The 27,283-nt window shown below is 39.8% G+C and overlaps 1 protein-coding gene across 9 annotated transcripts in view; it reads left to right on the forward strand.

Moving 5' to 3' along the window:
- The window catches only part of PDLIM5 (PDZ and LIM domain 5), a 129,003-nt gene extending 103,088 nt beyond the window's left edge, over positions 1 to 25,915 (forward strand). For all 9 annotated transcript variants that reach the window (XM_035324174.1, XM_035324169.1, XM_035324168.1 and 6 more), the window contains 5 exons: positions 11,114 to 11,288; positions 17,193 to 17,373; positions 18,388 to 18,508; positions 21,975 to 22,090; positions 22,749 to 25,915. In XM_035324174.1, coding sequence (XP_035180065.1) covers positions 11,114 to 11,288; positions 17,193 to 17,373; positions 18,388 to 18,508; positions 21,975 to 22,090; positions 22,749 to 22,838 — 683 coding nt within the window. In that variant the 3' untranslated portion in view covers positions 22,839 to 25,915. The remainder of the gene's footprint in view (positions 1 to 11,113; positions 11,289 to 17,192; positions 17,374 to 18,387; positions 18,509 to 21,974; positions 22,091 to 22,748) is intronic.
- The last annotated feature ends 1,368 nt before the right edge of the window (positions 25,916 to 27,283 follow it).

The raw sequence follows: 27,283 nt of genomic DNA on the forward strand, positions 1-27,283 counted from the left end.
AATCCTTCATTTCAAGAGGTGGCTGATTGCCCTCCCCCCCCAAAGTGATCAACTTACTTCACTTGCACAGAAATCTCCTGTCAGCTTGGGGTTTCAGTAGTACTGCACCAATTTACAATATGTTGGTAGGTGTTTCATAGGTAAATCCTAGTGCTGTGTTTTACCATTAATGCAAGTCTAATAATTATTTTGGGGGGTGATGACTGCCACATGACAGAGCAAGATTTATAAAGATGAATTAAATTACACTCGACTCCATGGTTCTGTGGAAATCTGTGCTCCTGCACTGGATAATTCAAAAGTCTTTTATTCCACCTTAGAGGTTCAAAGTAGATGACGAAGGGGGAAAGCCGGACAGACAAATTTAGTTGATATGTTCTTAGAATAGCTTAAAAAAATGATGAAAAGTTAAAGTGGGCTATTTCAGCATATTTAAAATAATTTTATAATGTAGAAACTGACAGAACTGCAAAGTCTACAATGCCACTGTTAGCTACTAGGACTTGAGTCTGGCCCTTTCTTTTTTTTTTTCATCATTTTCAGGATTTTGCAGGTTTTCCACATACGCATACTGAATGAGAAGGGAAGTCTATTTTTAAGTGTTTGCACTTTCTACAGCGCAACCCCCAAGGCGTATGTGTTAAGATCATGCACTCTGGAATGAAAGTATGAGGCTGCCACATCAGAAGCTGCAGTTATGTCACTTGAAACCCAGATGTGAGCTAAATCTGAGCAGTGCTGCTCCCCACGGCAGCAGGCACAAGGGGGAGACCAACAAAACATGGTGTTGGGTAACTAGCACCTTTTTGGACAAAAGTAGAGAAACATGTAGTGTTTCTTGCATCCCTGTTCAAGGTGTTGTACAACAATAGAGGTCCTGAGGATGTCAGTTCTGTGCTGTCTTTCTGTAGGGTCCTGGGATGTTATGTGCCAGGAAACCTGGGAATAGCTTGCCTCAAGTTTACTTCCAAAGAAGGAAAAACATTACCCCCTTCAGAAATATTGAGGGAGCCAGAAATAAAACTGTAGTAGGAAGAGACATTGAAAACCTGTTTCCTAAAATGGGCAACCAGTCTGTGCTTCTTCCCCATTTGTGGGGCTCCTTTCTGAAATGGTGAGGAAAAATGGACAATTTGGAGATGTCAAAATGCCCTTGGTTTTTGCCCATCTTTTAAATGATCCAACTTCATCGCTCTGAGGCACCTTCATATTACAGCAGTCTGCCCATGAATGAAGAAGTGACATACCTAGCTGCCTGCTAGCCTAACTTTTTAGGTAACAAGAAGCATTTCAGGAATGAATTGAAATTGTGACAGCTGCTGAGGTGTCTGAGGCTTGTCCAGAGGTTATACAGGTTTCACTGCAAGCTGGCCCCTTAAACCTGCCATAAGATCACACATGGCTTTATGTGGCATGTATTACCCAAGTCGGTCAAGAAGTCAGTAACGCAAAACTGGCAGGCCTAAGCACGGTTACAGAGGCATTACAGCAGGGACTGATCATCTTTCTCAGGCATTTTACAAAAATAAAAATACCCAAGGTTTTTCTGTACCAAAGCTTACTTAATAAGGCTGCACCCAGCAGTCTGACAGGTAAAAACTTTTTAAATAGTGGAGTGTTTTGATAAAATTAGTCAGATGTTGAAGAAAGACTATAACCGTTTCAGGGCATATTTGGTTTTCAGTCCCTAATTCTGCTGTTTGTTTGCAGTCTGGGAGCGTGAAGTTGCCTTCAAAGCAAAATTGCCAGCACTTCACAGGCCAAACAAAATTTGGCCTCACAGGTCATGGGTCTGACAGAACTTTAAACAAACAAAAACACCTCCCTCTGAGCCTGATTGATATCGTAGCTGAAATCTAGCCTTGGAAATAATTAGAAGGGAGGCATACTGTTATGCAAATGTGTATGTTTATCAGTAAATAAATATCAGTTAATATAATAAATATCAGTTAATAAATCAGTTAATAAATATCAGATAATAACAGAAACTTCTTCAGAGTACGGTTTTGTAGCTCTAACAGCACTCACTCTATAATGATTGCTGTATACAAGACCGAGTAGTTTCCATAGCAAAGCAGATATATCACAGGATTTTGTTTGTGTCTGGGGAAGCTGTAGTCAGCTGTTTTATGGCATGGCATGAGTGTTACCGGTGATTTTATTTATTCAGATGTCCAACTACAGAGGTAAGTCATTTGGTCAGAAGGCACCTTTTAGTTCATTTAGTTCATGCTGCATGCTCTCCTCAAAAACTGTCACCTCCTTGAGGAGAAAAATTTCACGCTTCTCTCTGTGAACAACCTGTAGTGCTGAAGTGCTGTGTGTGGTAGTGAATTCTCTGCGAAATGGTATTAAGTATTCAAGAAGCTCTTTTTTTTTGAAAACATCTGGAAAAGGTGTTCATTTAGGCAGGGTTCTATTATTACTGTTTCTTGAGGATTCCTCTTACCCACCTTCCAGCAAATTGCAGCGTTAGTCACCCAGCGTGAAGGTAACATAATATAATATCCCTTTCTGGAATACAATCCTGATATTACAGGAATCCTCGGTGGTTTGGCAGAGGAAATGAGGGATGGCTGCCCCACTCTTTCTTGTATGCTCACGGGGAGGCTGGATCAGCAGGACAAAAGCTGGCTTGTCAAACAAAGTCTCGTCTTTGGCAAATTGGGTGCACAAAGAGTTGAACATCTGTGGCAGGTGGAGCATATACACGATGAAGTCGTCGGATGCGCATAGGCAGCGGTTTGAAAAGAACACATTTGCCATGGGCTTCTCTTGTCTGTATTGTTAATTTTTTTCAGCTGTTGCAATAAGTCAAATTGTGGCTGCTGCTGTGTGTTAAATGCATTGGCTAGGATTTATGATAGCCCTCGTTTTGTTCTGGAGTTACGATATTCTGTTGAGCTATGATCTGTTCGCCCACCAGAGGGAGAAGCTTTTAACGTGATTATATTCAATCTACAAAATAAATAAATAAATAAATATGCCCGCCGGTATCCCAGCTACATCACAGCAAGTTCCTTTACGATTTCACAGCTAACTATTGCCGTACACTTACGTAGCACCGTTCACCCCCAAAGCATTTTACAGTCTTGGTGCCATGTGCAAGCAGTGACGCACGCACCGGCATTGCTTTCGCCCACCGCTACCATGCAGTCACTTCTTCAGCAAGACGTAACAGCTGCTTGTCAGCACGCTGTAACACTCCACGGCATCTTGAAAGGAAGTGAATAGCACCGTGTCAAATTGAAACTGCTGGGACAATTTAAGAAAGCACAATTATCCAATAAATGCAGTTACCCAAACAGGAGTTTGGCCAGGAGACAAACTGTTCTCGCAGAAAGCGCAGCAGGATCTGTGATGGGCAGGGAGCAGTCAGGACTTCAGGACTACATTTCTTGTGTAAGATCACCTCCTCTTTCCTGGCATGCTCCAAACACCCTTGTCAGAGGTGGAGCTGCTGGTACAGTGCTGGCCCATGTGGGCAAAGCCCTGCTTTGCTGGTGGGGTCCAACAGGACCACAGCCCACAGCTGGTATAGCTGGAGGCCAGGTGAGCCAGCGCGCTGCTTAGAGAGGAGGTTTTTGCCATAAGCACTGGCCTCCCTCCTCCGGGGCTTGGTGGCAGAGCACGAGGATGGGATGGGAATGGTTTGCGATAGAAGTGCCCAAAGCTCACGGTGTTAGGTGACCTGTTACCATGTATGCCAACTTCCTTATTCCCAGGGTCTCTGTCAGCCTGATACAACTGGGATACATAATCCCCTTCCAGTAGAGCTGGGCATGTCAGCATATTCTACAATACCCCCAACTGTCAGTTGCCTAATCCTGAGCCAGCACATGTGTTAAGCACATGCTCCCTTCAGCAGGGGGAACACACTTGGAAGCTAGCTGTAAGCATAGAAAAATTGCTCCCCAGGCAACCTTGTTTGAAAAATTCTGCTGTTTCCGTGCAGTTGTTTTCACGTGTTTGGTAGACTTGCACTTACCATCTCTGGAGTTATCCTTAGTGTGCTGTCTTGCTGCATTTTTTTTTTTTCCTATTTCCCACTCCCTTGATAATATTAGAATTTTAAAAGCAGAAGAAAATACAAACCTGGTCCTAGGTGTGATTTGGTATCCTGTCCTACATATACTGACAGATTAAGTCATCATCTCCTTCCTTGTGACTTAGTCTGCAAAAGTTTGCTAAGGGAAATGTGTCAAAAACCAGACCATGTCAGCCTCAGGAGTTTGGCCATAAAGTCAAACAGTACGGAGCTAGGGAGGAGCGGGAGGGGGGCACTGACATGTACGGTGCTATGGCAAAATGCTTATACTTCCAGCAAAGTCATGCTCAAGATCCATACAGGAATTGACTGTAAAATTTTGACACCTTTGTGTTTCTGTGTTTCATTTGCTATTCCCCCTGTGCACGAGCTTGCACACACACACGCTTCTGTAGAGGTTACAGGCCACCCTGATGGGGTGAGTGAAGTTGATGGCCCATCCGCTTTGCATGGGAAAGGCACCATCACCTTGCTCATGAAGTTCTGCCCTTTGTCTTTAGGGCCCTCTCATCCAATTTTGTTTCCTTCACAGAATAGGAAATTGAAAGCAGGAACTAATTATTAGGGGTTAAAAGAGCTACGTGCCCACTGAGGACAATGGTGTAAATGTGGGGAAGAAACTGGAGTAATGCTTCAAGTTGAGGCAAATCCCTATATTGTGGTAAGCTAGAAATAGTCCCAAAATATAGACAGTTCCACTGTTTTTTTTACTAAAAAGGTTTGTTAAAGTTTGCCCCTTGCAGTTGCCATTCATAAAAGGAGAACGCCTTGCCCATAAAAGTGATATGATTGGCAAGTCAAAACATAAAAGCTTCCTGATTCTGGTGTATGGACTGTTATTCTTATTAATTTTTCACCTAATCTAAATGATTATATTGTCATGTGACAGCAAACCACAAGAATTTATTCTTACAAGTTAAGTAATGTGAACTTGGACTTAGCCAAGCAAAACCCATTGTGAAACCAGAGTAATTTATAAATGTCTACCTTAATTTGATGGCGGTGTGAAATTGTAACTCCTGCAGACATGGTGGAAACTAGAATATGTTTTTAAAACTTGGATGTTTATATTTAAGAAGGGGTGGGTCATAGTAATTACACAGACATGTACCTCGTGCTTGTTGGAAGCAGAATGGCCTGGTGTGCCACGCTGCAGGATTTGCTGAACAGAATCTCACCTAAAAAATTGGGCCTTTGGCAATTTTCCTGTGGTTTGATGTTGCTGAATTCATGCGGTATTGCATCAAACTTTTGTGCATTCAAATTAATTGCAGACATAAATCAGACAGATGCGTGTTCTTTTCTCTAGTCTTTTAAAGAGGTGAGGAGACTGTTCGTCTCTGATTAATTCACACTCACCAGCTGTCAAGATAAGATGCTCATTGCCTTTGATTTCTTAAAAAGTATCTAATCTGTTGCCACGGACTGATTGACCAGATCACTTCCCCTTCATTTGCAGCCTGCATCACTGAGGATGCCAGCTCAGAAGAGTGATGTACTCTGGTAGGATGTACAAGCGTAGGTCATCCAAGAATTTTGCCTAATATTTGTACAACAAATGAAAAGTCAATATTTCTCTGGTAAATACATTCCTGTCACTATGCAACCTTAACCATCGGCTCTGTGAAAAAGGCAGATGATACATGTGTCAGTGAGACCGGACAGTCATGCTCTCCTCGGGTGTAGTCAAGCTGTCAAAGTCAAAACAGGAACTCAGAGTGAGAGAAGCAAAATGTTATCTGCAGAAAGGCACCAAATGGGCTTCTGAGCTGTCATTCCAGAGCAATAAAACCCTATTGTGCAGGGCAGTGAGGAAGTCTTCATTTTCTCTTTCTCCTCGAGGCACATTTTTGGTAACAGCCATGCCACTTGTGCCAAATTTGTGACGGTATGTGATGTAACAAATCACAAGGCGACAGGCCGAGCAAGCCAAAACCACCACACTCGTTTTAATTAAAGATCCTTTACAGCTAATTGTGTTGGAGCCTTTGCAGTTGAAAGGCTGGTCGCTAGCACAGGAACTGGCCCCTAGGTTGCAGGGGTTGTTGAAATTGGGCCGCGCTTGCACCTGTTGTGATTTTCCACGGGCGCATACCAGCCTTTGCTGGCATTTAGAGAAATGATAATGGTTTAATCCTTCCTGTTCTGCTTTTAATCAGTGGTGGGGTTTCAGCTTTGACGATGTTTCCAGGACTGTGCAGCAACCAAATGAGATCTGCTGAATGCAGCATTTCTTTTTTTCTCCCCCCTCCATCTTGCTGGTCCTGTAGTTTTCTCTATTTAACTTGAGCGATTTCACGCGGGTCCGGGAGTGGATAGAGTGTTATACATGGCTAATGCAAGGAGCTGACAGCCGAGCTTTTCAGACGCGTTGCTTCATCCGGCCATCTGTTTGGGTTGGAGGAAAGGAACTGGAAGATTTCTTACTGTACAGATATATTAAGAGAAGTCAGAATATTGGACATACGAACCTTTGTATTTTCCATTTATAATACAGTAGTTTGATAGCAGTGTATAAATCATCGGGTTAGAGCACTTTAAAATGAAGTTTTGGCACTCCCACCAGTTAAAGTAGCATTGTTATTTATAGATATTACATGAAGCCTGATGTTATGTTTAAGTGAGCGTTAAACAGTTCAGGCTGTTGTATTGTTGCTATGCACCGGAGAACCTCTGTCAAAGTGACTTTGGCACCACTGTGTATCCGCCTTTCTCCCTTTGTCTTAAAAACCTTTCCCTAATGTTTGTAGTTATCCATGTGTTCAGCAATGGAACAGCCTATTGTTAGTGCAACAAGGGCGAAGTCACACTGGGATTTTTCAAAAGAAAAAGCCAGTTCTTTACCTTGCCTAAAACTTTTGTTAAATATTAAACTAGCCATTCCAAGGAGTTCAGTAAAAGCAAACACTGAGGGTTTGCTAAACCTAAACCTAATAAAGTAGAAAGTTAATACTCAGGTACAGAATGTTTTCTATTTTAAAAAAGCCAGCTATCACAATGTGCAGGTAGAAACCAATGGTGCTTTAAAAGGTTTAACTAAAGAGAGTGAAGGTGAAAGCCTGCAAAACTCCAGAATTTAGCCACAGAGATCTTTTCTGTGACTTGCAGAGAACCTGAACCTTCTCCACCACTCAGTGTGGAATGTTCATGATTTTTATAAATTATTTATTGATTATAATGTATTTATTTATAGATCTGATAATTCAGAGAACCTGCACAAGTTCCTGTACTCTGTCCCACTGCATTCAACAAAGGCGGTGGCCAGAAAATCTGTGGTGAGACGTAGTGAAGCAGCTGGAGCTGTTTCCCTTCCCCTCCCTGCTAGGTCATCTTTTGAAATTACAAATGTGCGTGCACTTTGCCAGACTTGAGGTACCAGCTTTGTGAGAACAGAACTGCTGAAAGATCCAAAGTCATAACTTTTTCCTTTCATGTGTGCTGGTATGTTTTTTTCATCTATTCATTTTTTAAGGGATTTGGATGCATAGCTACCTCCTTCCCAACACCTCTTTCCCCTACAACGATTCTGCAATCCAAATTGCTTCCAAAAAAAAAAAAAAAGTGTCTGTTAACAGCAACCCATCCCCATGCTTGACACCAAAGGGAGAGTGTAGAAAACAAAGTATAAAGCACAAACCGCAGGAGGGCTCAAACTGATGGCCGGAGTTGAGGGGTTGAGAGGCTGAGACTGAGTGTAAGAATTTGTACCCTCCTTGTTATTACTTGTGTGCCCTGCTGAAAGCTTCTAGTTCCATAAATTTTCAGGGCCTGATGTTTTTCTTTAAATCACGCGGCTGTGTTTCAAGGCTAGAGAATCTGTTAAAGTAACTGAAGGTTAATAAATAAATAAATAAATAAATAAATTAGGCTGCTCCCACAGCAAAACAGAACTTAGAACCTAATTCTATCTGAAAGGTTTCCAAGGGAATGGGGAAAAAAATAATAATAATGCAGGAACTCAAGTAGTGTCAGTAATCTGTGAAATCTTGCCTAACGTGAGTGTTGACTAACTTGAAAACTAGAAGGGCTAGTCAAGAAATACCAGCTTTCATGCTGAAAGAGAAAACATGCCTAATATTTGAAAGTCTTTAGCCACACGAGGTAGAACATTGGCAAAAAAAAATAAATAAAAAAAAATTGTCAATTCATATAGATTGTAAGCAGGCAACTATTAATGATTTAAAACGTGGGCGTTAAAACTGTCTGCAGGCAAGTGTTCAGATGGGAATCAGGAAGACTGAGGCAAATCAAGTGTGTGAAAGGAAGACTGATATATGGTGAAAAGAAGTCTCGTAGAACAACTGTAGGTAGTTTACAGAGAAACCAGTACAGTAAACATGGTGAAATAGCTATTAGTGTACTTTACTGGTGTATTTTCTTAAAAAAAGGGCCACAGCCCTTGCTTAACACGGTACTAACCAGTGTGGTTAGCTTAAAAGAGAATTTTTGTTTTATCATAGCATCAGCAGTAGACCGACATTATTCTCAACCTCACAAACATTCATCTTCTCCTCTCCTCTTTTTGTGCTTTAAGTAACTCAGAAATTATGGTCTGATCTGTCCAACGGCTCTGAGAGAGGGTTTATGGAGAGAAATCCTATCTTGGCAAGTAGTGATTTTAAAGTTGAGCAGCGTTCAAAAAAGCATCGTACGTAAACACAGCACTAATGAACGTTGTAATGAGACCAAAGAAATAGGAGTAATTGTGGTAGTTGTACTTTTTCTTTTTTCTTTCTTTAAGCAAGTAGGAGGGCTTTATTTTTTTTTTTTTTTAACAGTGCAAACAAGAGCTAGCTGATGTGTTTGAATGGGCTTTGGGATTCAGCAGATAAACACAAATGAGCAATACACCAGAAACTGCTGCGATTTGATTAATGGAGAAAACAGTCTTCAAACAGATTTGGTTTTAGTGTTTTTGTCTTCTCATGAAATGGGACCTGAAAATCAGAAAGCCATTGGTGGTGATAGGGAAGGAAAGTGCTATTAATCAAAACCACTTTTGTTCATGTCTTCAAAGGCTTTCTGCCACCTTTTCCAATTTTATCTCTTCCTATGTTTTCAGTTTAGCAGGCATTTATAATCTAAAATGAACTACAGTAGCAGAGTGATTTGTTCACTGTAGATCAAATGCTTTTGAGATGCATGTTTCTGAATACTTTCTACTCAGCAGTGCTGAATGTCTCTGTAATCAAGATGTTATTTTTCAAGATGTTACACACTGCTTTATTACATGTTATATGTAAGCAATATGCTTAATGTTAAAAAAAAATAATGGTTATTTGGTATTCTTTTTGCTACTTCACATACTGAAGGGGATCCAAAAATATGTCAGTCTTGAAATCACTTATTTTGAGAAAATTCAACAACTATACCGCTTCTTCATACGGAGGAAAAAATAAGCAAAAGGAGGTATTGTGCCCATACCAGTGGATTAACAGCAAGCTAACAAGCATGATTAGAGTATAAAGGTATTGGTGTTAAAAAGGATTTCTTCTCCAGCTGTGTCACCTTAATGCACCAATATGCAGGAGACGCTTTTTAGTTTTTTATTATTATTATTAAAATTCACTGGATTGGTTTGATTAAATTGTGTAGTGTGTGGCTATTTTCTCTAAATAGTAAGAAATTGTCGTTTCTGTTGAATTTTCTTTGTATTCGCTGTCATTTATCTTTTCTGTGAATTAGTAAGCCATGTCCATGTGAGCAAGGAGTATAGTGTTTTACCAGAAAGATATCTGCACCTTTTGGTAAGGCAAAGGTTGATCAGCATTACATTAAGAAAATAATGGGAAACAATTTTTCATCTTTTCCCTGGAAGATGATATGAAAGGTGAGGGAGGATGAGTAGCACTAACAGCTCCACAAACTAATTTTGCACAAAAAGTACTGGGAAAGCTACATGCAGATACCCCAACCATGTGTTAAAGAGGTGCATCATTGCAACAGAAGCATTGTCCCACGCTGACAGACATCTGTTGTTGCTTGGTTGTTCCTTTCTGAGCTTCCGCTCAGATCTTAATTTCGCTTTTTCATTTACGAGGTTTAGTATGGCTGCTGTAAAGACAGGACTCGGAGTAAACAGACATGTTTTTGCTTGCCTTTAGTTGCAAACAAAAGGCTCTTTTTTATTTTTTTTAGATTTTTTTTTATTTTTCTATTTAGCTTGCTTGATAAAGAAAAAGAGTTCTCCACTTGACAGGAGTAACTACTCCCATAAACTTGTGCTGCTGTGGCTTATACGTTACCAAGGTACATGTTTCAATAGGAGAAAGAAAAGCAGAGGAGTGTTTGTTTCTTCATTACCCTTGGCAACAAGTATCATCTGTGCATTTCATTTTTGTAAATGCATTTTTCTTACTCCTTAAAAGCTTATATATATTACCTTAAAACCAGAATGCAAATGGAAGTCTATGGATATACACACTTCTGGAAATGTCAGGCTTTTACATCAGAGCCATAATTTTTCTAAATGGATGTGAACACAGCCATTGGAGTGCTTCAGATTGGCAGTGTTTAGTGATCTAGTCTAGTGTTTAAGTTTGATTTAGAAATATGTTTTCCTTATCCAGTACTGTATTTTAAGTTCCTGTACATGTTGTATTGGATGCGTATTCTTGTTTAATCTGTTGGTAGTGACATGTGATCTATTCTTTATTTTACTCACTGTAAAATGTTTTGAGTAGGTATGTCATATTCTCATGTCTCTGTTCATACACTGGTATTCTTGGCGCCAGTTTTTGTATCTAAAGCAAAATAATGCCTTCACAGGTTGTACGTTCTTTCACATAACTTCTTTAATATGTTGAAATTTCTCCACTGCTTTTACAAGTCAGCCAAAAATGTCCTGTGTTATTTCGCAGACATTTTGTAAAGTAGGTAGGACAGTCTTACTTGCTGGGGGAGGAGGGGAAAATAAATGCTTTTTCATGTGTTGCTTTAAGTAGGCAGGTATATGCCAAGCTGGACAAGGATGTTAGACAAATGTTGCCTGTTGCTCGTATTTCAAAATAATTTACTTGGTACTGAAAGATGGTCTTCTAAATGCTTTTGGCATTCCTTCCCCAGCTCCTGCCAGTGGATGGACATCAAACAATATTAAACCGTCTGGAACAAATGCCCCGAGTCAAAAGTTTGCGACACCACCTCAGCTAACGGAGCAAGACACATTGGTTCAGAGGGCAGAGCATATTCCAGCCGGAAAGCGTACTCCAATGTGTGCACAGTGTAATCAAGTCATTAGGTTCGTATCTATTCATCCCACAGGCTCTCTGACAGCTGAGCTTTGTTGTGCTTTCGCAGGTTTTGATTCCTTAGATCACAAGTGTCTTAAGGCTCCATTTCAGTAACAGAGAACACTGTTTTTATATATGGATTATCTAGCAAATCTGAGAATGAGGGAAATGAGGGAGGAAAACATGGCAAACTCTTAACAGTCACAGCCTTACAACCTGTTTTACAGAGAACCAGAAGGCTGGGTGGAGTAGAGCAAAAATAAAACAAAAGAAAAGTAAGCAAGTTAGTTCTCACTTGCACACACATTCCTATAAAATTTGGAAGATGAGAAAGTTGGAAAACATGAAATCAAATACAGGCTAACTTGTCACAAATGTCAGTTTATAAACCAGACTTTCTAAATAAGAGGAGTAAAAATAGCAAGCTCCATCCATATAAAAAAAGCAAGGAATATGGGTCTAACAATTGCTGAGAATGGATTAATAATAATTTTCTACTGGTGCTTCTCAAATTCCTTAGTGGGCTCTTTGGCAACTGGGTAGTTTGTGTACTTATGTAATATGGATGGAAAGGATTAATCAAGAGAATACACAAAAACAAGTATGCAGACTGAGATAAATAAACTCCACCGAGTCCCTAAGATATCTGTCTTTAGCCAGAATTTCTTATGGAGGAAGAAATTAATCTGGGCTGCATTGTTCAGTCAGTGATTTTTGTTAATTAGTCATGATTGTCTCATCCAGTGAGCTATAATCGCTTTCTGTGTTAATGTGCAGATCATTCCCAATTTTCATCTACCTTATATTTTATTTTTTTCTCTAAAATATTTATTTATTTATTTTTTCTGGAATTATTAGAAGAGATGTATTCTTCTAAGATGTCGTTGTCTTCGTGGTTGTTCAGTTATCTGTGCTGTTGAGCTGCAGGGGCAAAGTAATGCCCTGTAATATTTCTTTTTATTCATCTGTCCCATGTTTTCAGTGAACAAGATAGGAGAGCCTGCACAATGTTTCGCCATAGTTAAAGGAAGAAACTTGTTTGATTAGGAAAGCGAGCTCTATGAGATAGATAAATTTCACTCAGTATAATAGAAAATCAAGCTTTCCACCATTAAAACCTCTTGAGCCCTGGCTTGAATTCTGCATCAGAAAATTCAACTAACTCTAATCACTTGCTTTCTAGGCATGAATTGAGTCCAGCCTGTTGACTTCCATTAGATTTCCATTCTGATAGTTCACTACCAGTTCAGTTAACATCAGGGTAATCTTAGAGGACTCTTTGCTAACTCATCCGTGATGTTTTGGAGGTTTTTTGCTATTTCCATCATATATGTCAAGGAAATAAAAATATATGATTTGAATCTCCTTGAAGCAACAGAAACGAGCGTAAATTCTGAATGTAGATATACAATATCTCTAATCCAGAAGGTATGCTTCACTGCAAAATGAAAGATTAATATGACAAAGGCCTATACACTTTTTGGAAGAGATTTGTCTGATTCATTGAACGGTTTGGCCTATATAGTCATCATGTCTGTCTTTAGTATGACGACTTTTTTGTTGTCTGAGTGTTGGAGAGTTTTGGGTTCATCTAGTAAATACTGTGGGAGCAACTGTGCACTTTCATTCTTGTTATTACCATTTTCCATTTAAAAATAGCATGAATGTAGCAGTTCAAACTATGCTGCGTCTTTCATGCAAGAAACATTAGTTAGTGCCTTTTACAAGATCTGTGCTTCAGCAGTTTGTTGGTGCTCTGTGCCATGGGGTCCCGCAGCACAGATCTCTCCTTGAGCAGCCAACCTCTTCTGTCAGCCCTTAAAGCACTTGCCGCTGTTCCCCGCTTTCATCACCATTGAAAAGGAGATGAGCTTCAGCCCTGTAAATAGGCAAGTGTAGTGGTCTGTGGAGCAACCTTTGCTCCTTAGTGGCCACATAGGAGAAGGGTGGAACCCTACTTGATGGTACTTAAACCATTGTCACCATTGTAAGTGACAACTCTTCCTGAATAGTAACTGAGACCTGAGTCTGTCTTTAAATGGCTGTTAATGTGTAAACCCTTAACTTTCTTCACATGTTAAATGCCATCTAAATTATTAAAAGCGAGCATTGTTTCATTTGAGTATGAGCTGACATGTGATAATCAATGCCAAATATGCCTAATGTTCACATCATGCAGTGGATTTGAAAGATTGCAGTGGCATTTCAAGGTCAAGCTTTAGCATAATTACAGTTCATACCCTTACTGGTAGTGTTACCTTTGAAAAGGTAGGAGGAGGATTAAGTGACATTGCACTGTACGTCTGCTTTGAAGCCAGAATGCAATGTGGAGTTGGTTACTTTACACTAAGGCATAGAATAACCATGGTTAGTTAAGCCCAAACCATTTTTTAGAGGCATCTTATGACTTTTTAATGTATCTTTAATTATTGATACAGTGCTTGCATGAAGATTTCATTTTTTTCCAAAGCTTCGTTAAGTAATCTTTTGTTTCTGTGTCTAAAAGTATCAGAGTTGGAGGCAAACTAAATTTCCCATGATCTACTTGCTGTGTCAGTCTGGCAAACTTCTGACACATCCTGATGAAGACTTCTGGTTCTCAGGCAGTCTCACTGAGTGCCACGGTGCAGAGTTCGCTCTCCCTTTCAAGTCCGAATGTGTTTTCCCTGTATCTCCATTGAGAACATACGTCTGGTATATCTGCCTGTGAATGATGATTTGGTTTTGTCACTTTTTCATAGATCTTAATTTAAAGGCACAAGGGGAAAATGAGGAATGGTGTTTCCCTTCAGCATCTCCTATACAGAAATTATATATCACATCATTTTCAAATGGGAAGACAATAACTAACAATAAAGTGATTGACCTACTCAGCAGATGTGGAAATCCTTTTGATCTCTCCACCACCAAATTTCAATTCTAGCTTGCTGTCATAATCAAAGCCACATGAGAAGCTAGATTATTGCCATGATAATGCATTGTGACCATACTGATAAAGTTATATTTAGTTACAAGTAGAAAAATAGTCAAATTATCCTTATATTCCTTGTAAATTATTTACTTTTCTTTCCAATTTGACCCTATATCATTGCTACACGTGGGACCCAGATGTTAAATGTGGCTACCAAATTTATGTACCTGGTGATCCTTTGGGATGTAATAGCCTGTAAATACTGATGTAAGTACATCAGAATCTCTTAAAATGCAAAAAAAAGTTGCTACTATTTGCCTCCATCTGTGGGTCTGGTTCACATGGTCTTAGATGGTGATGTCAGAAATTTGGTCCAAAGCACTTAGCATTTGAAAGTAGGTTGGGATGAAACCGCATTCATAGGTAACTGTTGCTAGTTAGGTTGTCCCACAGCATCAGGTGGGAGGAACGTATTTTTTGAGTGCCACCTTTAAAGTTAGACTAGTATACGAAGAGTCAATTGACAGCGAGTTCTTGGTGGGTTTTGTTGTTGTTGTTAATGCACAAGGAGGGATGAAGTCATCTGTAGTCATCTTCCTAGCATGTCCTGCCCCGGCTTATTCCAATCAGTATGCACGATGGTGGGCATGTGGCCCCCTCACTCCAATCTTTTAACTCCTTTTCAACTGAATGAAGCAAATAAATAACTTTTCTTACTGGCAGCTATCGTTTTGATCACAAAAATATGCAGAGACTAGGAACAACTCCAAGTTCTGAATATCATGTATTAGTGTATTTTACATAGCAGGTGGTTTTTTTTCTCTCTCTTTTTTTTTTCTTTCCACATGCTTTGGGGCAGCTTTTAAGTCACTGGTATCATTAAGCCGCAGCGTCAGCTTGACATGTTTAAACTACAGCCTGATTAAAAGTAAAATCGCATTTAGAAAGTGCTCCCCTGGCCACGTGTGCGCGGGGAGCAGGCCCGCTAATGGAACACCTAGGAGACATTGTACAGGGCACGGCCACAGCTGTCTGGGGACTTCTGGGAACGAAACCCCGTAGATGCACTCCTGCCCTGTTTCCCATCCGTCTGGGTTCCTGCCTGCTGTCTTGAATGGCTAACCTCAATATGTCAGAACTGTAAACTGTGGAGAGCTAAATGTAGCAGATGTTGTAAAAATTCCTTCCCCTCCTGTCGCTAGCGTGCTTGCTTTCCATTTCATAACTAACCAAGCCTATCATTGCAGTGCAGATGGCCAGAAACCCAATCCTACCTGGAGTGGAGAGAGCCTCTTCGGTGTCAGCCCCGTCTTAATGAATCTGTTAAATTAGCTTGTGCTGACACGGCGCGAGGAGAGCACTTTGTTGTACATAAGGGCTTGCATTGTTTGATCAGCACATAACTGAAAGGGCTTTGATCTAGAAAGGTGCTTGTATGGCAGCAGGAGGGGGTATCAGGTTAGGTCAGTGTTTGCACTGCTCAGGCATCTGCTGGGAGCAGGGGCAGAGGGCTGCACTCCCCCCGGCTTGCTCCTTAAAGGGCTACGAGCTGCTCCAGGAGCTGCTTTTTCACTGCTTTCTCTGCAGTATTTGGAGAGGAATAGTTTCAGAGTAAGTATCTTCTTCATCTCAGAAGATGTGTGAGCTGCCCTTAACCTGTTTGAGTCCCTTTGGTTTTGAGTTCTCCTCCTGTTGAAAATACATAGCATCTCCAGAGACAATGTAGAAGAGAAATGAAAATAATTACGTGTTCCTCTCAAGGAAGATGCCCTCTGTCCTCTGCCCATGTAGTTCTCATCTTACAGTCAGCATAAACCTGGAAACAAATGTTAATGCTTTTGCTTTTCTTGTTGTTTTGCTCATATGAGTATCTTATTTCGAACAAAAATGTTGCTTACTTCATCTCCAAAATTGTTTGGCAAACAGGGTGGTGACACTAGTACTTCACACCTTTTTTTGAAGTGAAGTATTCGGGGAAAAAAAAAATCATTACTGAAAGAATGGTGTCTTTATTGGTATCACAGAAGTGGGAAATTTGGTGAGGGAAATGAACTTAAGCCCCAAAGTTCTCTTAAAACCTAAATTCTGAAAGGTTGAGTGTTGGTTGGACCCAGGAGGTGCCTCATTAAAGTAAATATGTTTGTTAAAGAAATTAGCATGCTGAATATGTTTTCAAATGAATGCTGATACAATGGCAAACACAAGAGACTTATGAGTTATAAAGTGAGCAGTTTATCTTTGCTTAGAAATGGATGGTTTCATTTTGTCCATTAACCTTGTCGCATTTGCCAGACAAATGCTATAAAAGCATCACTATTTTTTGTTTGCTATATATATATATATATATATATGTATATATGTATATATATAAATAAAATAGAGGAGGTTCTGTCCTTGGAGAAAATTGTCTTATTTTAACTTGCTTCTGGGGAAAGCAAACAAATAATGCAACTGGATGGGTTATCGTGTGACAAACTTGTTGGATAAGGACAGCTACAGAATTTTTGTCTGACAAGAAACTGCTGTTATTAGCTCTTAATGGAGTCAAGTGTACTTTAACATTTGTGGCCTTGATATACAAATGCATGTTGAAAGAGAGCTGATGTCAAATGTCTCTTTGCAATAGAGGGAAGCAGTTGGGAACATTGGGAACATACCTCTTTTATTATTATTATTGTTGTTGTTGTTATTATCTTTCCACTAGCAGCCTCTTCAGCACTGTATTTAATGCAGTTCTGAAATACCAGTTTTGAAATGCCGTGAAGTGAAAAGAATTAGTCTTTATTGGGGTCAGGTGTCTCTGGGAGGGAGTTCAATGGGAAAAGATCTCATCAACACTTGACGCTTTCTTACAAGCCCATAGGAGGGAAGAGGGATGGAGCAAATCTGGAACAAATTTGTGAACGGTGAAATAACGTTGCAGAGGTATTGTTGATAAATTAAAGCTTTAGCAGGAGCTACCTCCGTGGCGTTTGCTGATTAATCTTTTCTTCCTAACCAGAGGACCCTTCTTGGTGGCCTTGGGGAAGTCGTGGCACCCAGAAGAGTTTAACTGTGCTCACTGCAAAGCCTCCATGGCTTACATTGGATTTGTGGAAGAGAAAGGGGCTTTGTATTGTGAGGTCTGCTATGAGAAGTTCTTCGCCCCGGAGTGTTCAAAGTGTCAGAGAAAGATCCTTGGAGTAAGTGACCAGCAGCTGACCTGTTCTTAAGTGGGAGCATTAACCACACTGTTCACTGCTTCTCAGTAATGAAATTCCCTTTTATGTGGCCCAGTTTGTATTCCTCAAAGTGTACTCTGGCCCACCTTTTAAATTCATATCGCATATGGAGTATATATATTTGTCTCTTCTAATATTGAGCCTTTTCAGTTTCTCTCTGGTGCTCTTTAAGAAAAGGTAGCATAGTCTCTTTTGCTCTTTCAAGTTTAGCCCCTGTTTTCCTTAAGCTGCTCTGTAGCTATTGTGATTACTAGTTTTTCTTGAGCAAAATGCTTTTAATTGGCAGCTTTTTAGAGAATTGGAGGAGGAAAAAAGAAAGAAAAATAAATAATCCTCCTTAACTGAGCTGAACACTGGGAAACACGGGGTTTGGCTAGATTCGAAGTACTGAAATATTCCCTATGGTAATATCGATAGAAAGACGCATTATCCTACTCGGCACTAATATTGCTAATTTGAGCCTGCCAGCTCTTCCTCTGCTGCTTTACCGCAGAAAACGATGTGTCCGTAGTCTTATGTAACTGGGGTTATGCAGGGCTTTGGCATCGTGGTCCTCAAGTCATATTTGGCAGTATATCATCTTCCAAAGCAACACAGAGCAGTTGTAATTTTTGACACGATATCTTCTGATTAACTATTTGCAGAGTTCAGGTCAAAGAGACTTCATATTTCAGGAGACTGTTGTGGGTAAGATCCTAAGTAAGATGAAGAAGGGGAACAAAAGAACTGTTAAACATGTCCAACTCTTTGGTTTTGGGAAGGTTCACATAGAGTTGCTTCTGACAAAAAAAGGAGATGTGCAATAAATAATTCACTTCATAGACTTTAACTTCAGCAGTAACTGCATGCACAGCTCATTTTCAAAGTAGCAGTAGGAAGTATTCTTGAAATGAACCACGTGTAGAAGCACTGTCACCACAATCTAGTCGTCACATCGAAATAATGTGTTAATAACTCATTTTCTAATCCCCACAGGAAGTAATAAATGCTTTGAAACAAACTTGGCACGTTTCCTGCTTCGTGTGTGTGGCCTGTCATAACCCCATCCGCAATAATGTCTTCCACTTAGAAGATGGTGATCCCTACTGTGAGACGGGTAAGGAGTAACACAAGCAAAGTTTAGTGCAGCTGTGCAGAGAATCAGAGCTTAATAAGGTTTAAAAAATAATATTAATTCCAGTAAATAATATTAATACCAGTATTAATATTAAATAATATTAATACCAGTAAAAGTGTTTTACTCTGAATAGTAAAAACAAAAGAGAGGCTACCTCCAAGAACAAGCAGTCTGCCCAGAAAGTTGTTTGCAAGATCAGGAATAACATCTGTCAAACATAAGCTTAAGATTTAAAAAAATAACAATAATCTGTTGGGGGAAAAATATAGCAATAAGATTATAGCACTTGAAAGTCCAATGAGCATAATATGTGGAAAATGTTGTGTAGATATTCAAGGGAAATCTAGTTTAGTTGGGTTTTGTTTGTGCTTTTTTTTGCTTTAGCATTTCCAACTATCTTTTTGATGTGATTAATGTGAACAATTTTTATTTCTGTTGATTTCTTAGTTTGCTTAAAACATTTCATGTACCCTTCTGAGCTACGACAGAAATAGATGTCATTTGTAAAACAGATCCACATAATGCAAAAGGAACTAGGATGTATTAAAACTTTATATTTTTGCACTGTATATTTCTTATATCCATGCTAGAATTATCAACCAGACCTTTTCTGTGTTTTTTTCTTTACTGTAAGGAGCAGTGTAATCTAGCTAGAGGTGGAAGTGGATTGACTAGGAAGAAATCTAGCTTGAAATCCTAGTGACTTGTTTGGAGCTAAAATTTCCTCTGGGTTGGTCACACAGTTGTTCACAGTGGTGCTATGAAGAGCAGTAGGTACTGAAAATATGAGGAAGGCAGGCAAAATTTACCCAAATTTTCTGTCAGGGTGGATTTGATGAGGTGTTGACAGATAGGAAAGGACAAAGTAGGTTACTGCGAAGTCAGTGTCACAAGTAGGGTAACATGTTGCTCCTATTGAATTTGCGGAGCAGCAGAGGAAATGGAGATATGAGCAGCATCCTCCAGTGTGACAGCATAGTGAAATTTCATCCTGAAGCCGCCTGAAGCCCCTCATCTTGGGTAGTTCAAAAATAGTACCAGAGAGATCAATAACTCCCCTTTGGGTGGAAAGCTCATGACTGAGTTTGTACTGCTGGTATTGAATTCTTGTTTCTGCCACCAAATGACCCGTATGTTGTGCAGTGCATTGATTTGTGCTACTGTTACAGCTCCCATGCACGATATGCACACTTCTGCATACTTTGAGCAGGAAACACTGGGATAAAAGGACAAGAATATTACCCTTTTCATGAAGTTTCTGAGGTGAAAAGTTGCTAGCAGAAGTTAAGGCAGACACATTCTGTGAGGTGCTTTGGCAGGGATGTGTTGTAATGACTCTGGCTCTCTAACTAGATGTTAATTTGAGATATATTCACTCTTCAAAGACTTTCAGTCCAGCTGGAGTTAAGAGTCTGTGACTAATTCTAAAGAAATAGAGAATAGAAGTCATTGCCAACTTCCCTTCTTCCTAGTGCAATGAAGGGTTCTAATTTTAAATTCGTATTAGAAATTGTAAGTGTCAGTTATTAGTATTAGGGGGCTTTAATCTGCAAAATGTCCCATTGCTGGGCGTGGATGCTAAAATTAAATTAAATGTGCAGATATATACAACTTGGAACATCCCTATGCAGTTAGCAACCTGCTTTCAAAAATGCTGCGTGCAAGAAGCATTAATATGTTACTCTGTGAGAAGTCTGTGTTGGAAGACTTCTGTGGTATCACAATTCAAGCACGTGAATGCAATTGAAAGCGGATGCCCTTCATTCTGCCTTATCTGGTGTTCTTTCTTCAGAACAAAAGCCGAGAAAACTTATCAACACAAGCTATAGTGCACATTACAAAAGGTTGTAGTGGCTGGCACCAGAAAAATATCAGGAAAAGATTGCATGTGAACATGAATGTGAAGAGCTGAAAGAGTATAATCATGAGACCATGTCCTTCAGGAGTTTTGGACAGAGGCATTCTGCCATTTGTCACTTTTACTGTGTGTTTTCTGATTAGACATTTGCAAATTCATGCCAACAACGTACATTAAGGAAGGTGATTGCTGAAGGTGTTTCTTGCCGCTGTTAGCCTTCAAGGCCTTTGCTTTTGCAGAGCACTTGCATTCCCAGTCTTGCTTAAATTCGTTCAGTGATGCTCTTTGAGGTCATCATACGGAACACAGCTTTACTAAACCAAAACAGACCTCTCCCTGTGCTTGGCACACACGATAAGCCTCTGCAGTAAGCACCAGAGTGTGTATCTCTGGATTATCTAGTAGTGAAGCAGAATCTCCTTGTACCCTGCTTGTTACTCCTTATAAGGCTCCTTGAAAATAGGCATTGACATCTGATGTCCCTGGCAGCACCAGAGTGTTAGTATAAAGGATGGAGTCCAATGCTTCATTCGGGTTGTCACTTTGTCTATAATCCGTTTTATGAAGATGACATTTGGAATGGCAGCATGCTTATCCAGAATTCTCTCATGTTATAGCCCTAATGCTCTTGTGTTCTGTGCAGGAAAAACAAACAAACAAACAAAACCCACAACACCAAGAAATGAAATAAATGTGAAAGACCAGACAGCTTAGGGACAAACTTAGGTCTGCACAGGTGGGCAGTGGAGGGCTGCAGTAACTCACAGTCTGTGATATGGCCCTATGCACAGAGATGCAAGCTTCCCATGTGGAGAGAACGTGGGAATGGGGAAGGGTGTAAGTGCCTCCTACCCAGCCTCATACATACCCCTTACCCTGCTGCTCTGCCCTGCTTTCTCCTTTTCAACCTTTCTGGTGCCTAGAAGTGAATGGTGGGGATACCTTTCCATGACACCAGTCACTGATACCCTACTGATATTTTTTGTTAAACTCGGTAAATATACTTGCTAAGCCTCTGGGTTTTGTTTGGTTGTTTTTTTTTTAAGATCCATGCAGTAAACTCTAGTGACTAGAAAACTCTTCTTACTTAATTCAAATCACTCTGTTCAGGACAGGAGCCTAACAATTACACGACGTGTAAAGCGGTCCGGGACAAATATTGTGCCAAAATGCAGGCGAGATCTACATACCTTGCAGAGGAGGTTTGTCACGTAAACAGGCAATAGGAAGCCTGGGTATGCTTTCAAAGCAGAGTCTGAGGGAGCGCAAGTAGCATGCAAAGTCTGCGCTGGTGCTCTGCAAGGAGTGCATTTTCCCCCCAAGTGCACTATTGATCTCAAGGAAATGAAACACCAAGACGATGGAAGCACTGCTTGGTTGAAAGGATAAGGAGGGGAATAGAAGTGAATTACTGAGGAAAAGATGACACCGCTGTCTTTCAGCCTAGGACCTCTTTATTCAGTGCACCAAGTCTTATAAAACTTGACAAGTGCAAACCCAATGCCATTGAAAGAAAAGCACAAAACTTTCAGAGTCAGTCTTGTTTTTCTGCGTGTGCTTCATCTTTAAAATTTGTGTTTGTTGCAGATTACTATGCCCTCTTTGGTACTATGTGCCATGGCTGCGAATTCCCCATTGAAGCTGGAGATAGGTTTCTTGAAGCCCTGGGCCACACTTGGCATGACACCTGTTTTGTATGCTCGGTAAGTAAAGCTGTTCTTCTTTTTAAACTAATCCATAGCAGCAGTACTTGTGCTAACATGGCCAATATGGGACTTACAGCTAAAATGTCCTTCAGTCCTCAGAACCCAAACAAAAAGCACGTTTACAGTTATTTTATTTATATGTATCGCTATTGTGGGCTTTTGGCACCAGTCCAGATCATTTGGTGTGGATTGCAGCCCTGTGTCCTAGCATTTAACCCTTGACATTGGTTTCCCTAGAACAAATGTAGAAGGCCATAAAGGAACAGGCTGCATTTCTAAGGTATCAAGAGTGCTTTTGACATAAAGACACTGTAGTCAAAGAGTATCACCTGCTAATGTTCAGTGGGTAAAAAAAAAAAAAAAAAAAAAGAACCCAAATCCTAATGATGGGATTTTTTTTTTTTAAATTCTGAACTAACTCTGCTCTGAGTTAAGAGCCTATAGACTTACTTAAAGAGGAAGGCTTACATCAGCCATTAATTTTACATCAAAAAGAAAAAAATAATATCCCTCAGAAAGAAAAAAAAAAAAAGTAATTCTTAGTCTTTGAATATACTGGTGCATCATGCAATGCCATGATTAGGCATTCTGAGTAACGTGTGGTGTAATTCATCCATCTCAATTGGGTGACATTTTCTTTTTGATCCCATTTCAGGTATGCAGTGACAGTTTGGAGGGTCAGACTTTCTTCTCCAAGAAGGACAAGCCACTGTGCAAGAAACACGCTCACTCTATCAACATCTGATGCTTGGAGCTCATCTTGTTTAGCAAATGTACTGAGCAGAAAGAAAGGTTAAAATGTCCATGTTTGATTATTGGTTCAAGTTATTTATATGTGCTTTTCTAAAAACGGAAGAGAAATGTGGAAATTTTAGGGATTTTGTATACTATTCCTTAGAGCGTTTATCAGTTAGAGGTTTGCTTCATAAAAAGCTGGGAACCAGGAATTACACCCAAGTGAAACTATTAAGAGTGCCTTTACTTCGCTACTTGGCATGTTACTGTATTGGTTTCATGATTTTATGACCACATTTATATATGCTTCAATATGAGAAGTGAAGCTTCTCTAAAAATGAGTACCTGATTTTAAATTGTTGGTTTTGCTGCTATTCAACAAATAAAAGGAGATTGGCTTCAGCGGTCCAGATCACTTCATTGTGCTGATGTTTTTTAAAGTGTGTCTGGAAGTACTGAAGCTAAACTCCATTAAAGAGGAGCTCAAAGCAATGACAAGATTAGGTGGAATGGACTTCAACAACTAATATTTTCATCTGATGCTCAGCCTCATTAAGCCTCCTGCACCATTACACATACCTGTGCCTTTGGCAGTTAGATCTCTGATAGGTCTGCAGAGGACAGGGATTTTTACAAAGCCATCAAGTGTAAGTGGCTGCGCTAGTGAACAAGGATGGTTTAGAGATGCCACTTGGAAGAAAACATAGAGGGGATACTGTTCCTTAAACCACGGCATGTGCTACCAGAATCCTAGCCAAAATAAAGCAATAGTGAGAGTGTGCTTGACAAGACAAAAATGTCAGATCAACTCTGAAGTATAAGGGAGTGTGCACTATACCCTTATGTTCACAGTTCAAGTTTTAGATAGTTTTCAGTGCCTTGGAAAGGGGAAAATGCATTGAATCTGCATGAAACAGTGTTTCCAGAATATCCAGAATGTGAGACTTCGGTGTTTAATAAGGAAAACTTCTGAAGTGCAACTGAGGACATTGTTTTTCTCTCAGTACATTCTTTATGATGTAGCTCATGAATATGTATATTGGTGGTTTGCCAGGTAGCATACTGAAAACTTATTTTCTTGCTCAGCTGTTATGATTTTTATTAGTTTAGTGTTTTTTCTCTCTTTTCCACCAGCTGTAAGGAATATATTGTTAAATAATATAATACTGAGTTAGGCAGTCCAGTATCTCTCAGTTCTTGCAAGGGAACAGAGACGATGCTGTCATTATGCATTTACTGCGATCCAGGAGATGTTGCCAATCCTGTGGCTTGGTAAGAATTTTGCCACAGTGTCAGCACAAGACCCATGCACCAGCAAAGTCCCACTTACCTTCAGATTAGGGTTTAAGTGGCATGGAGCAATAGTAGGCATATAGGGAAAGGGTGATAACGCTCTGCACAGGGTGAATTTTACTCCAGCAGAGCTGCACAACAGAGAAGGAGGCCCTCTCGGGGCCAGACTAGATTCCTGATGCAAGCTGAATTTACATGCTATTAAGTTCAAGTGAGATGTCAGAGCTGAATTGCTATGCTTCAGTGCTCTTTCCAATAGGCTTTAGAAGTGCACTGGGTGGTTGTTTGTTTTGTTTTGTTTGTTTGTTTAATTATTGATAAAAGTGAGAGGTTTATCCATAAAATCATGGCGACAATTACAAAAAAATTACTATGGTAGAGTAAAGCAATTGTAACAAGAAACGTCAACTGCAGAGGGGAAGGAAAAAAAAACACTCCAAAATTGCTGTACGGAAATACAGAAAGATATTATTAATTCAGTAAGACAGATTCATGTGATGGGCTGTTTCACTTTATTTCCTGAAGTTGTTTTTCTTCAATACTACAACATTTCTTTTTAAACTTCTGGTGGTATGGAAGAAATGTCATAAAGCTGTTTAAAATGTTTACACTCGTATATATACACCCTTCTGTGACTGTGGCTGAAAATCAGGAGGATAAAAGCCGACTAGACAAGATACAGCAGTATGAGCCAGCTTGCTTTTGAAATTAGTGGAATGTGGAGAAATGAGTCCTAAAGAGTAGGTGTCAGTAGAGCTGTATTGCACATGCATGAGGAAAGAGGATGGGAGTGCACACGATAAGGTAATTTCTGTAATTCAGACCTTGCTATTTTGAAGTAGGATAGAAGCTCTTCAGTGGACACAATGTTTGCCAGTGTCCATAAAAACATTTGTTTAGTTTTGTAATTTTTTTATGGATTTATGTGTCTTTTGACGTATGTTCTAGGTTTGAAATTTCACAGTTGTAAATGAATTTGAGCATAAACACCTGAAAGGTTCCAGTAGTACTGCTTCACTTAGCTGCTTTGCCTTTTAGTTTCTGCTTTGTCTATTTGTTTAAAATTGAAAAAAGGAAGCATAGAGTCACTGATACGTACTGAAAATTTAATGGGTCTCTCAAATTATATAAATCAACTAAAATGAAAAGGAACATAATGTTTATCATTATTTTAATAAGTGAGATTTTAGTAGAGCACTTTATAATAATGCCATATATCTCACTGAATATTTATTACTTTTTTGTTGTTTAGGACTATTTCTTACTGGTATCTTTGTATTTTGATTTATTTGTAAGCCTGCCTATTTACCTCTAGAATTTTTTGGTGTGTCAGTGTGTGTATTTATATATACTTATCTATGTATGCACATGCACGTGTGTACAGCGAGACGTACATATATATGCACATATACCTGTGTATGTTTGATTGCAGACTTGACAGAGCAAAAATCAGCACTGTTCCATTGTCATTTAGGAATAAGTTTTCCAACTATTTTTCATAAAACAAATCTACAGCATTCATGTTTTGAAGGAAAGTTAAAAAGCCAGGAGACCCCTGTTAATGACCTAACTACAGTAGGTTTTTGCATGCATTTTCAGTCAGTAATTAATTTTCTTCCCAAACTGTGCCTGTTAAAAGAATTGGGTTTAACTCTGAAGGTAGAAGGTCTTTATTAGTGAATAATCGAATCATGATGACACTTTCAGTATATTGTAACTAAATAATTCAGAAATATGTGTAAATATAATAAATGCTTAATATAACAATGCAATAAAAATAAAAGCAAAACTTGAGTAGTGTCCCAGTATGTGTTGACCTGTTCAGCTGTGTACCTGTCTCCTGATGGGGCTACGCGCATCTAGCCATGTGGATGGCTTTGCTAACGGGTAAGAAGGGGAACTACATCGGTTCATGGATTAGTTTCTTGAATTTCCTTTTTTTTTAATTGTTTTACTCTAAGCAGTCAGCTGTAAAGTCCTGGTGATTTTTGGTTTTGTGTTTAATAGTCTTGGATGTCAAATGTTGGCTGTTCACGTTTACAAATGTAATAATAATTTAAAAACAAAACAACAACAGAGAAAGCCATAACATGAAAAACAGAACTCGCTATCTCTCCTCAGCTGTTTTACAATTAGTGGATTATTTTTTTTCTGAATCACAGCCAGTAAAAGCAAGTCATGACTATACACATGAATACATGTAATTTGAGTTGCTTGTTCTACAATTTTTTGGGGGTAGAATGGAGGTTTCAGCAAGTTGGCCATGAGCCAGCAATGTGTCCTCGTGACAAGGAAGACCACCAGCCTCCTGGGCTTCGTTAGGCAGAGGATTGCCAGCAGGCCAAGGGTGGTGAGCTGCCTTCTCTGCTCAGCTTTGGTGAGACACACCTGGAGTGCTGGGCTCACCACTACAAGGGAGACATGCACACACTAGAGTAAGTCCAGTGCAGAGCCACAAAGAAGATTAAGGGCTTGGAGCATGGTTTAGTGATGGGTCTTGGTAGGTCAGATTGATGGCTGGTCTTGATGATCTTGAAGGTCTTTTCCAACCTAAATGATTCTGTGATTCTCTGTCTATGAGGAGAGGCTGCCAGCTGGGACTGTTCAGCCTGGAGAGGAGGAGGTTCAGGAGGGATCTTACCAATGGTGTAGAAATACCTGATGGGGAGAGTAAAGAAGACGGAACCAGGCTCTGTCAAGTGCTATCTAGTGACAGGGCAACTGTGGGAGTGGTGCAGGCTGCCCAGAAAGATTGTGGAGTTCTCTGTCCTTGGAGATCTGCAAAACCTAACTGGATGTATCCCTGGGAAACCTGCTCTGGCTGACACTGCTCTTAGAAGGAGAGTTGGACTCGACAAGATCTGTTAATCTCCAAATGTCCCTTCCAACCTCGGTGAGTCTGATCTCCATCTTTCCTGAAGATGGAAGTATTGAACACTGTAGAATATATAATAATGTAAAACTCATATTTGGCCAGTTACCATTTATTTGCTATCTTTACTTCACTCTACCGCCCAGCTAGAATACTTTGCAATATTTGTATAGAAGTGTTGAGTATTTTTCCTGTGTTGAGATTGTTCAGTGAAATATTGCCTGCTCTGGCAAGCGTTATCTGATATATTTAGCCTTGGCACAAAGCATTCTCTGCTTTCACCGTGGGAT

Source organism: Oxyura jamaicensis, chromosome 4 (assembly GCF_011077185.1).
Source record: "Oxyura jamaicensis isolate SHBP4307 breed ruddy duck chromosome 4, BPBGC_Ojam_1.0, whole genome shotgun sequence".
In the NCBI taxonomy this organism is placed as follows: Eukaryota; Metazoa; Chordata; class Aves; order Anseriformes; family Anatidae; genus Oxyura; species Oxyura jamaicensis.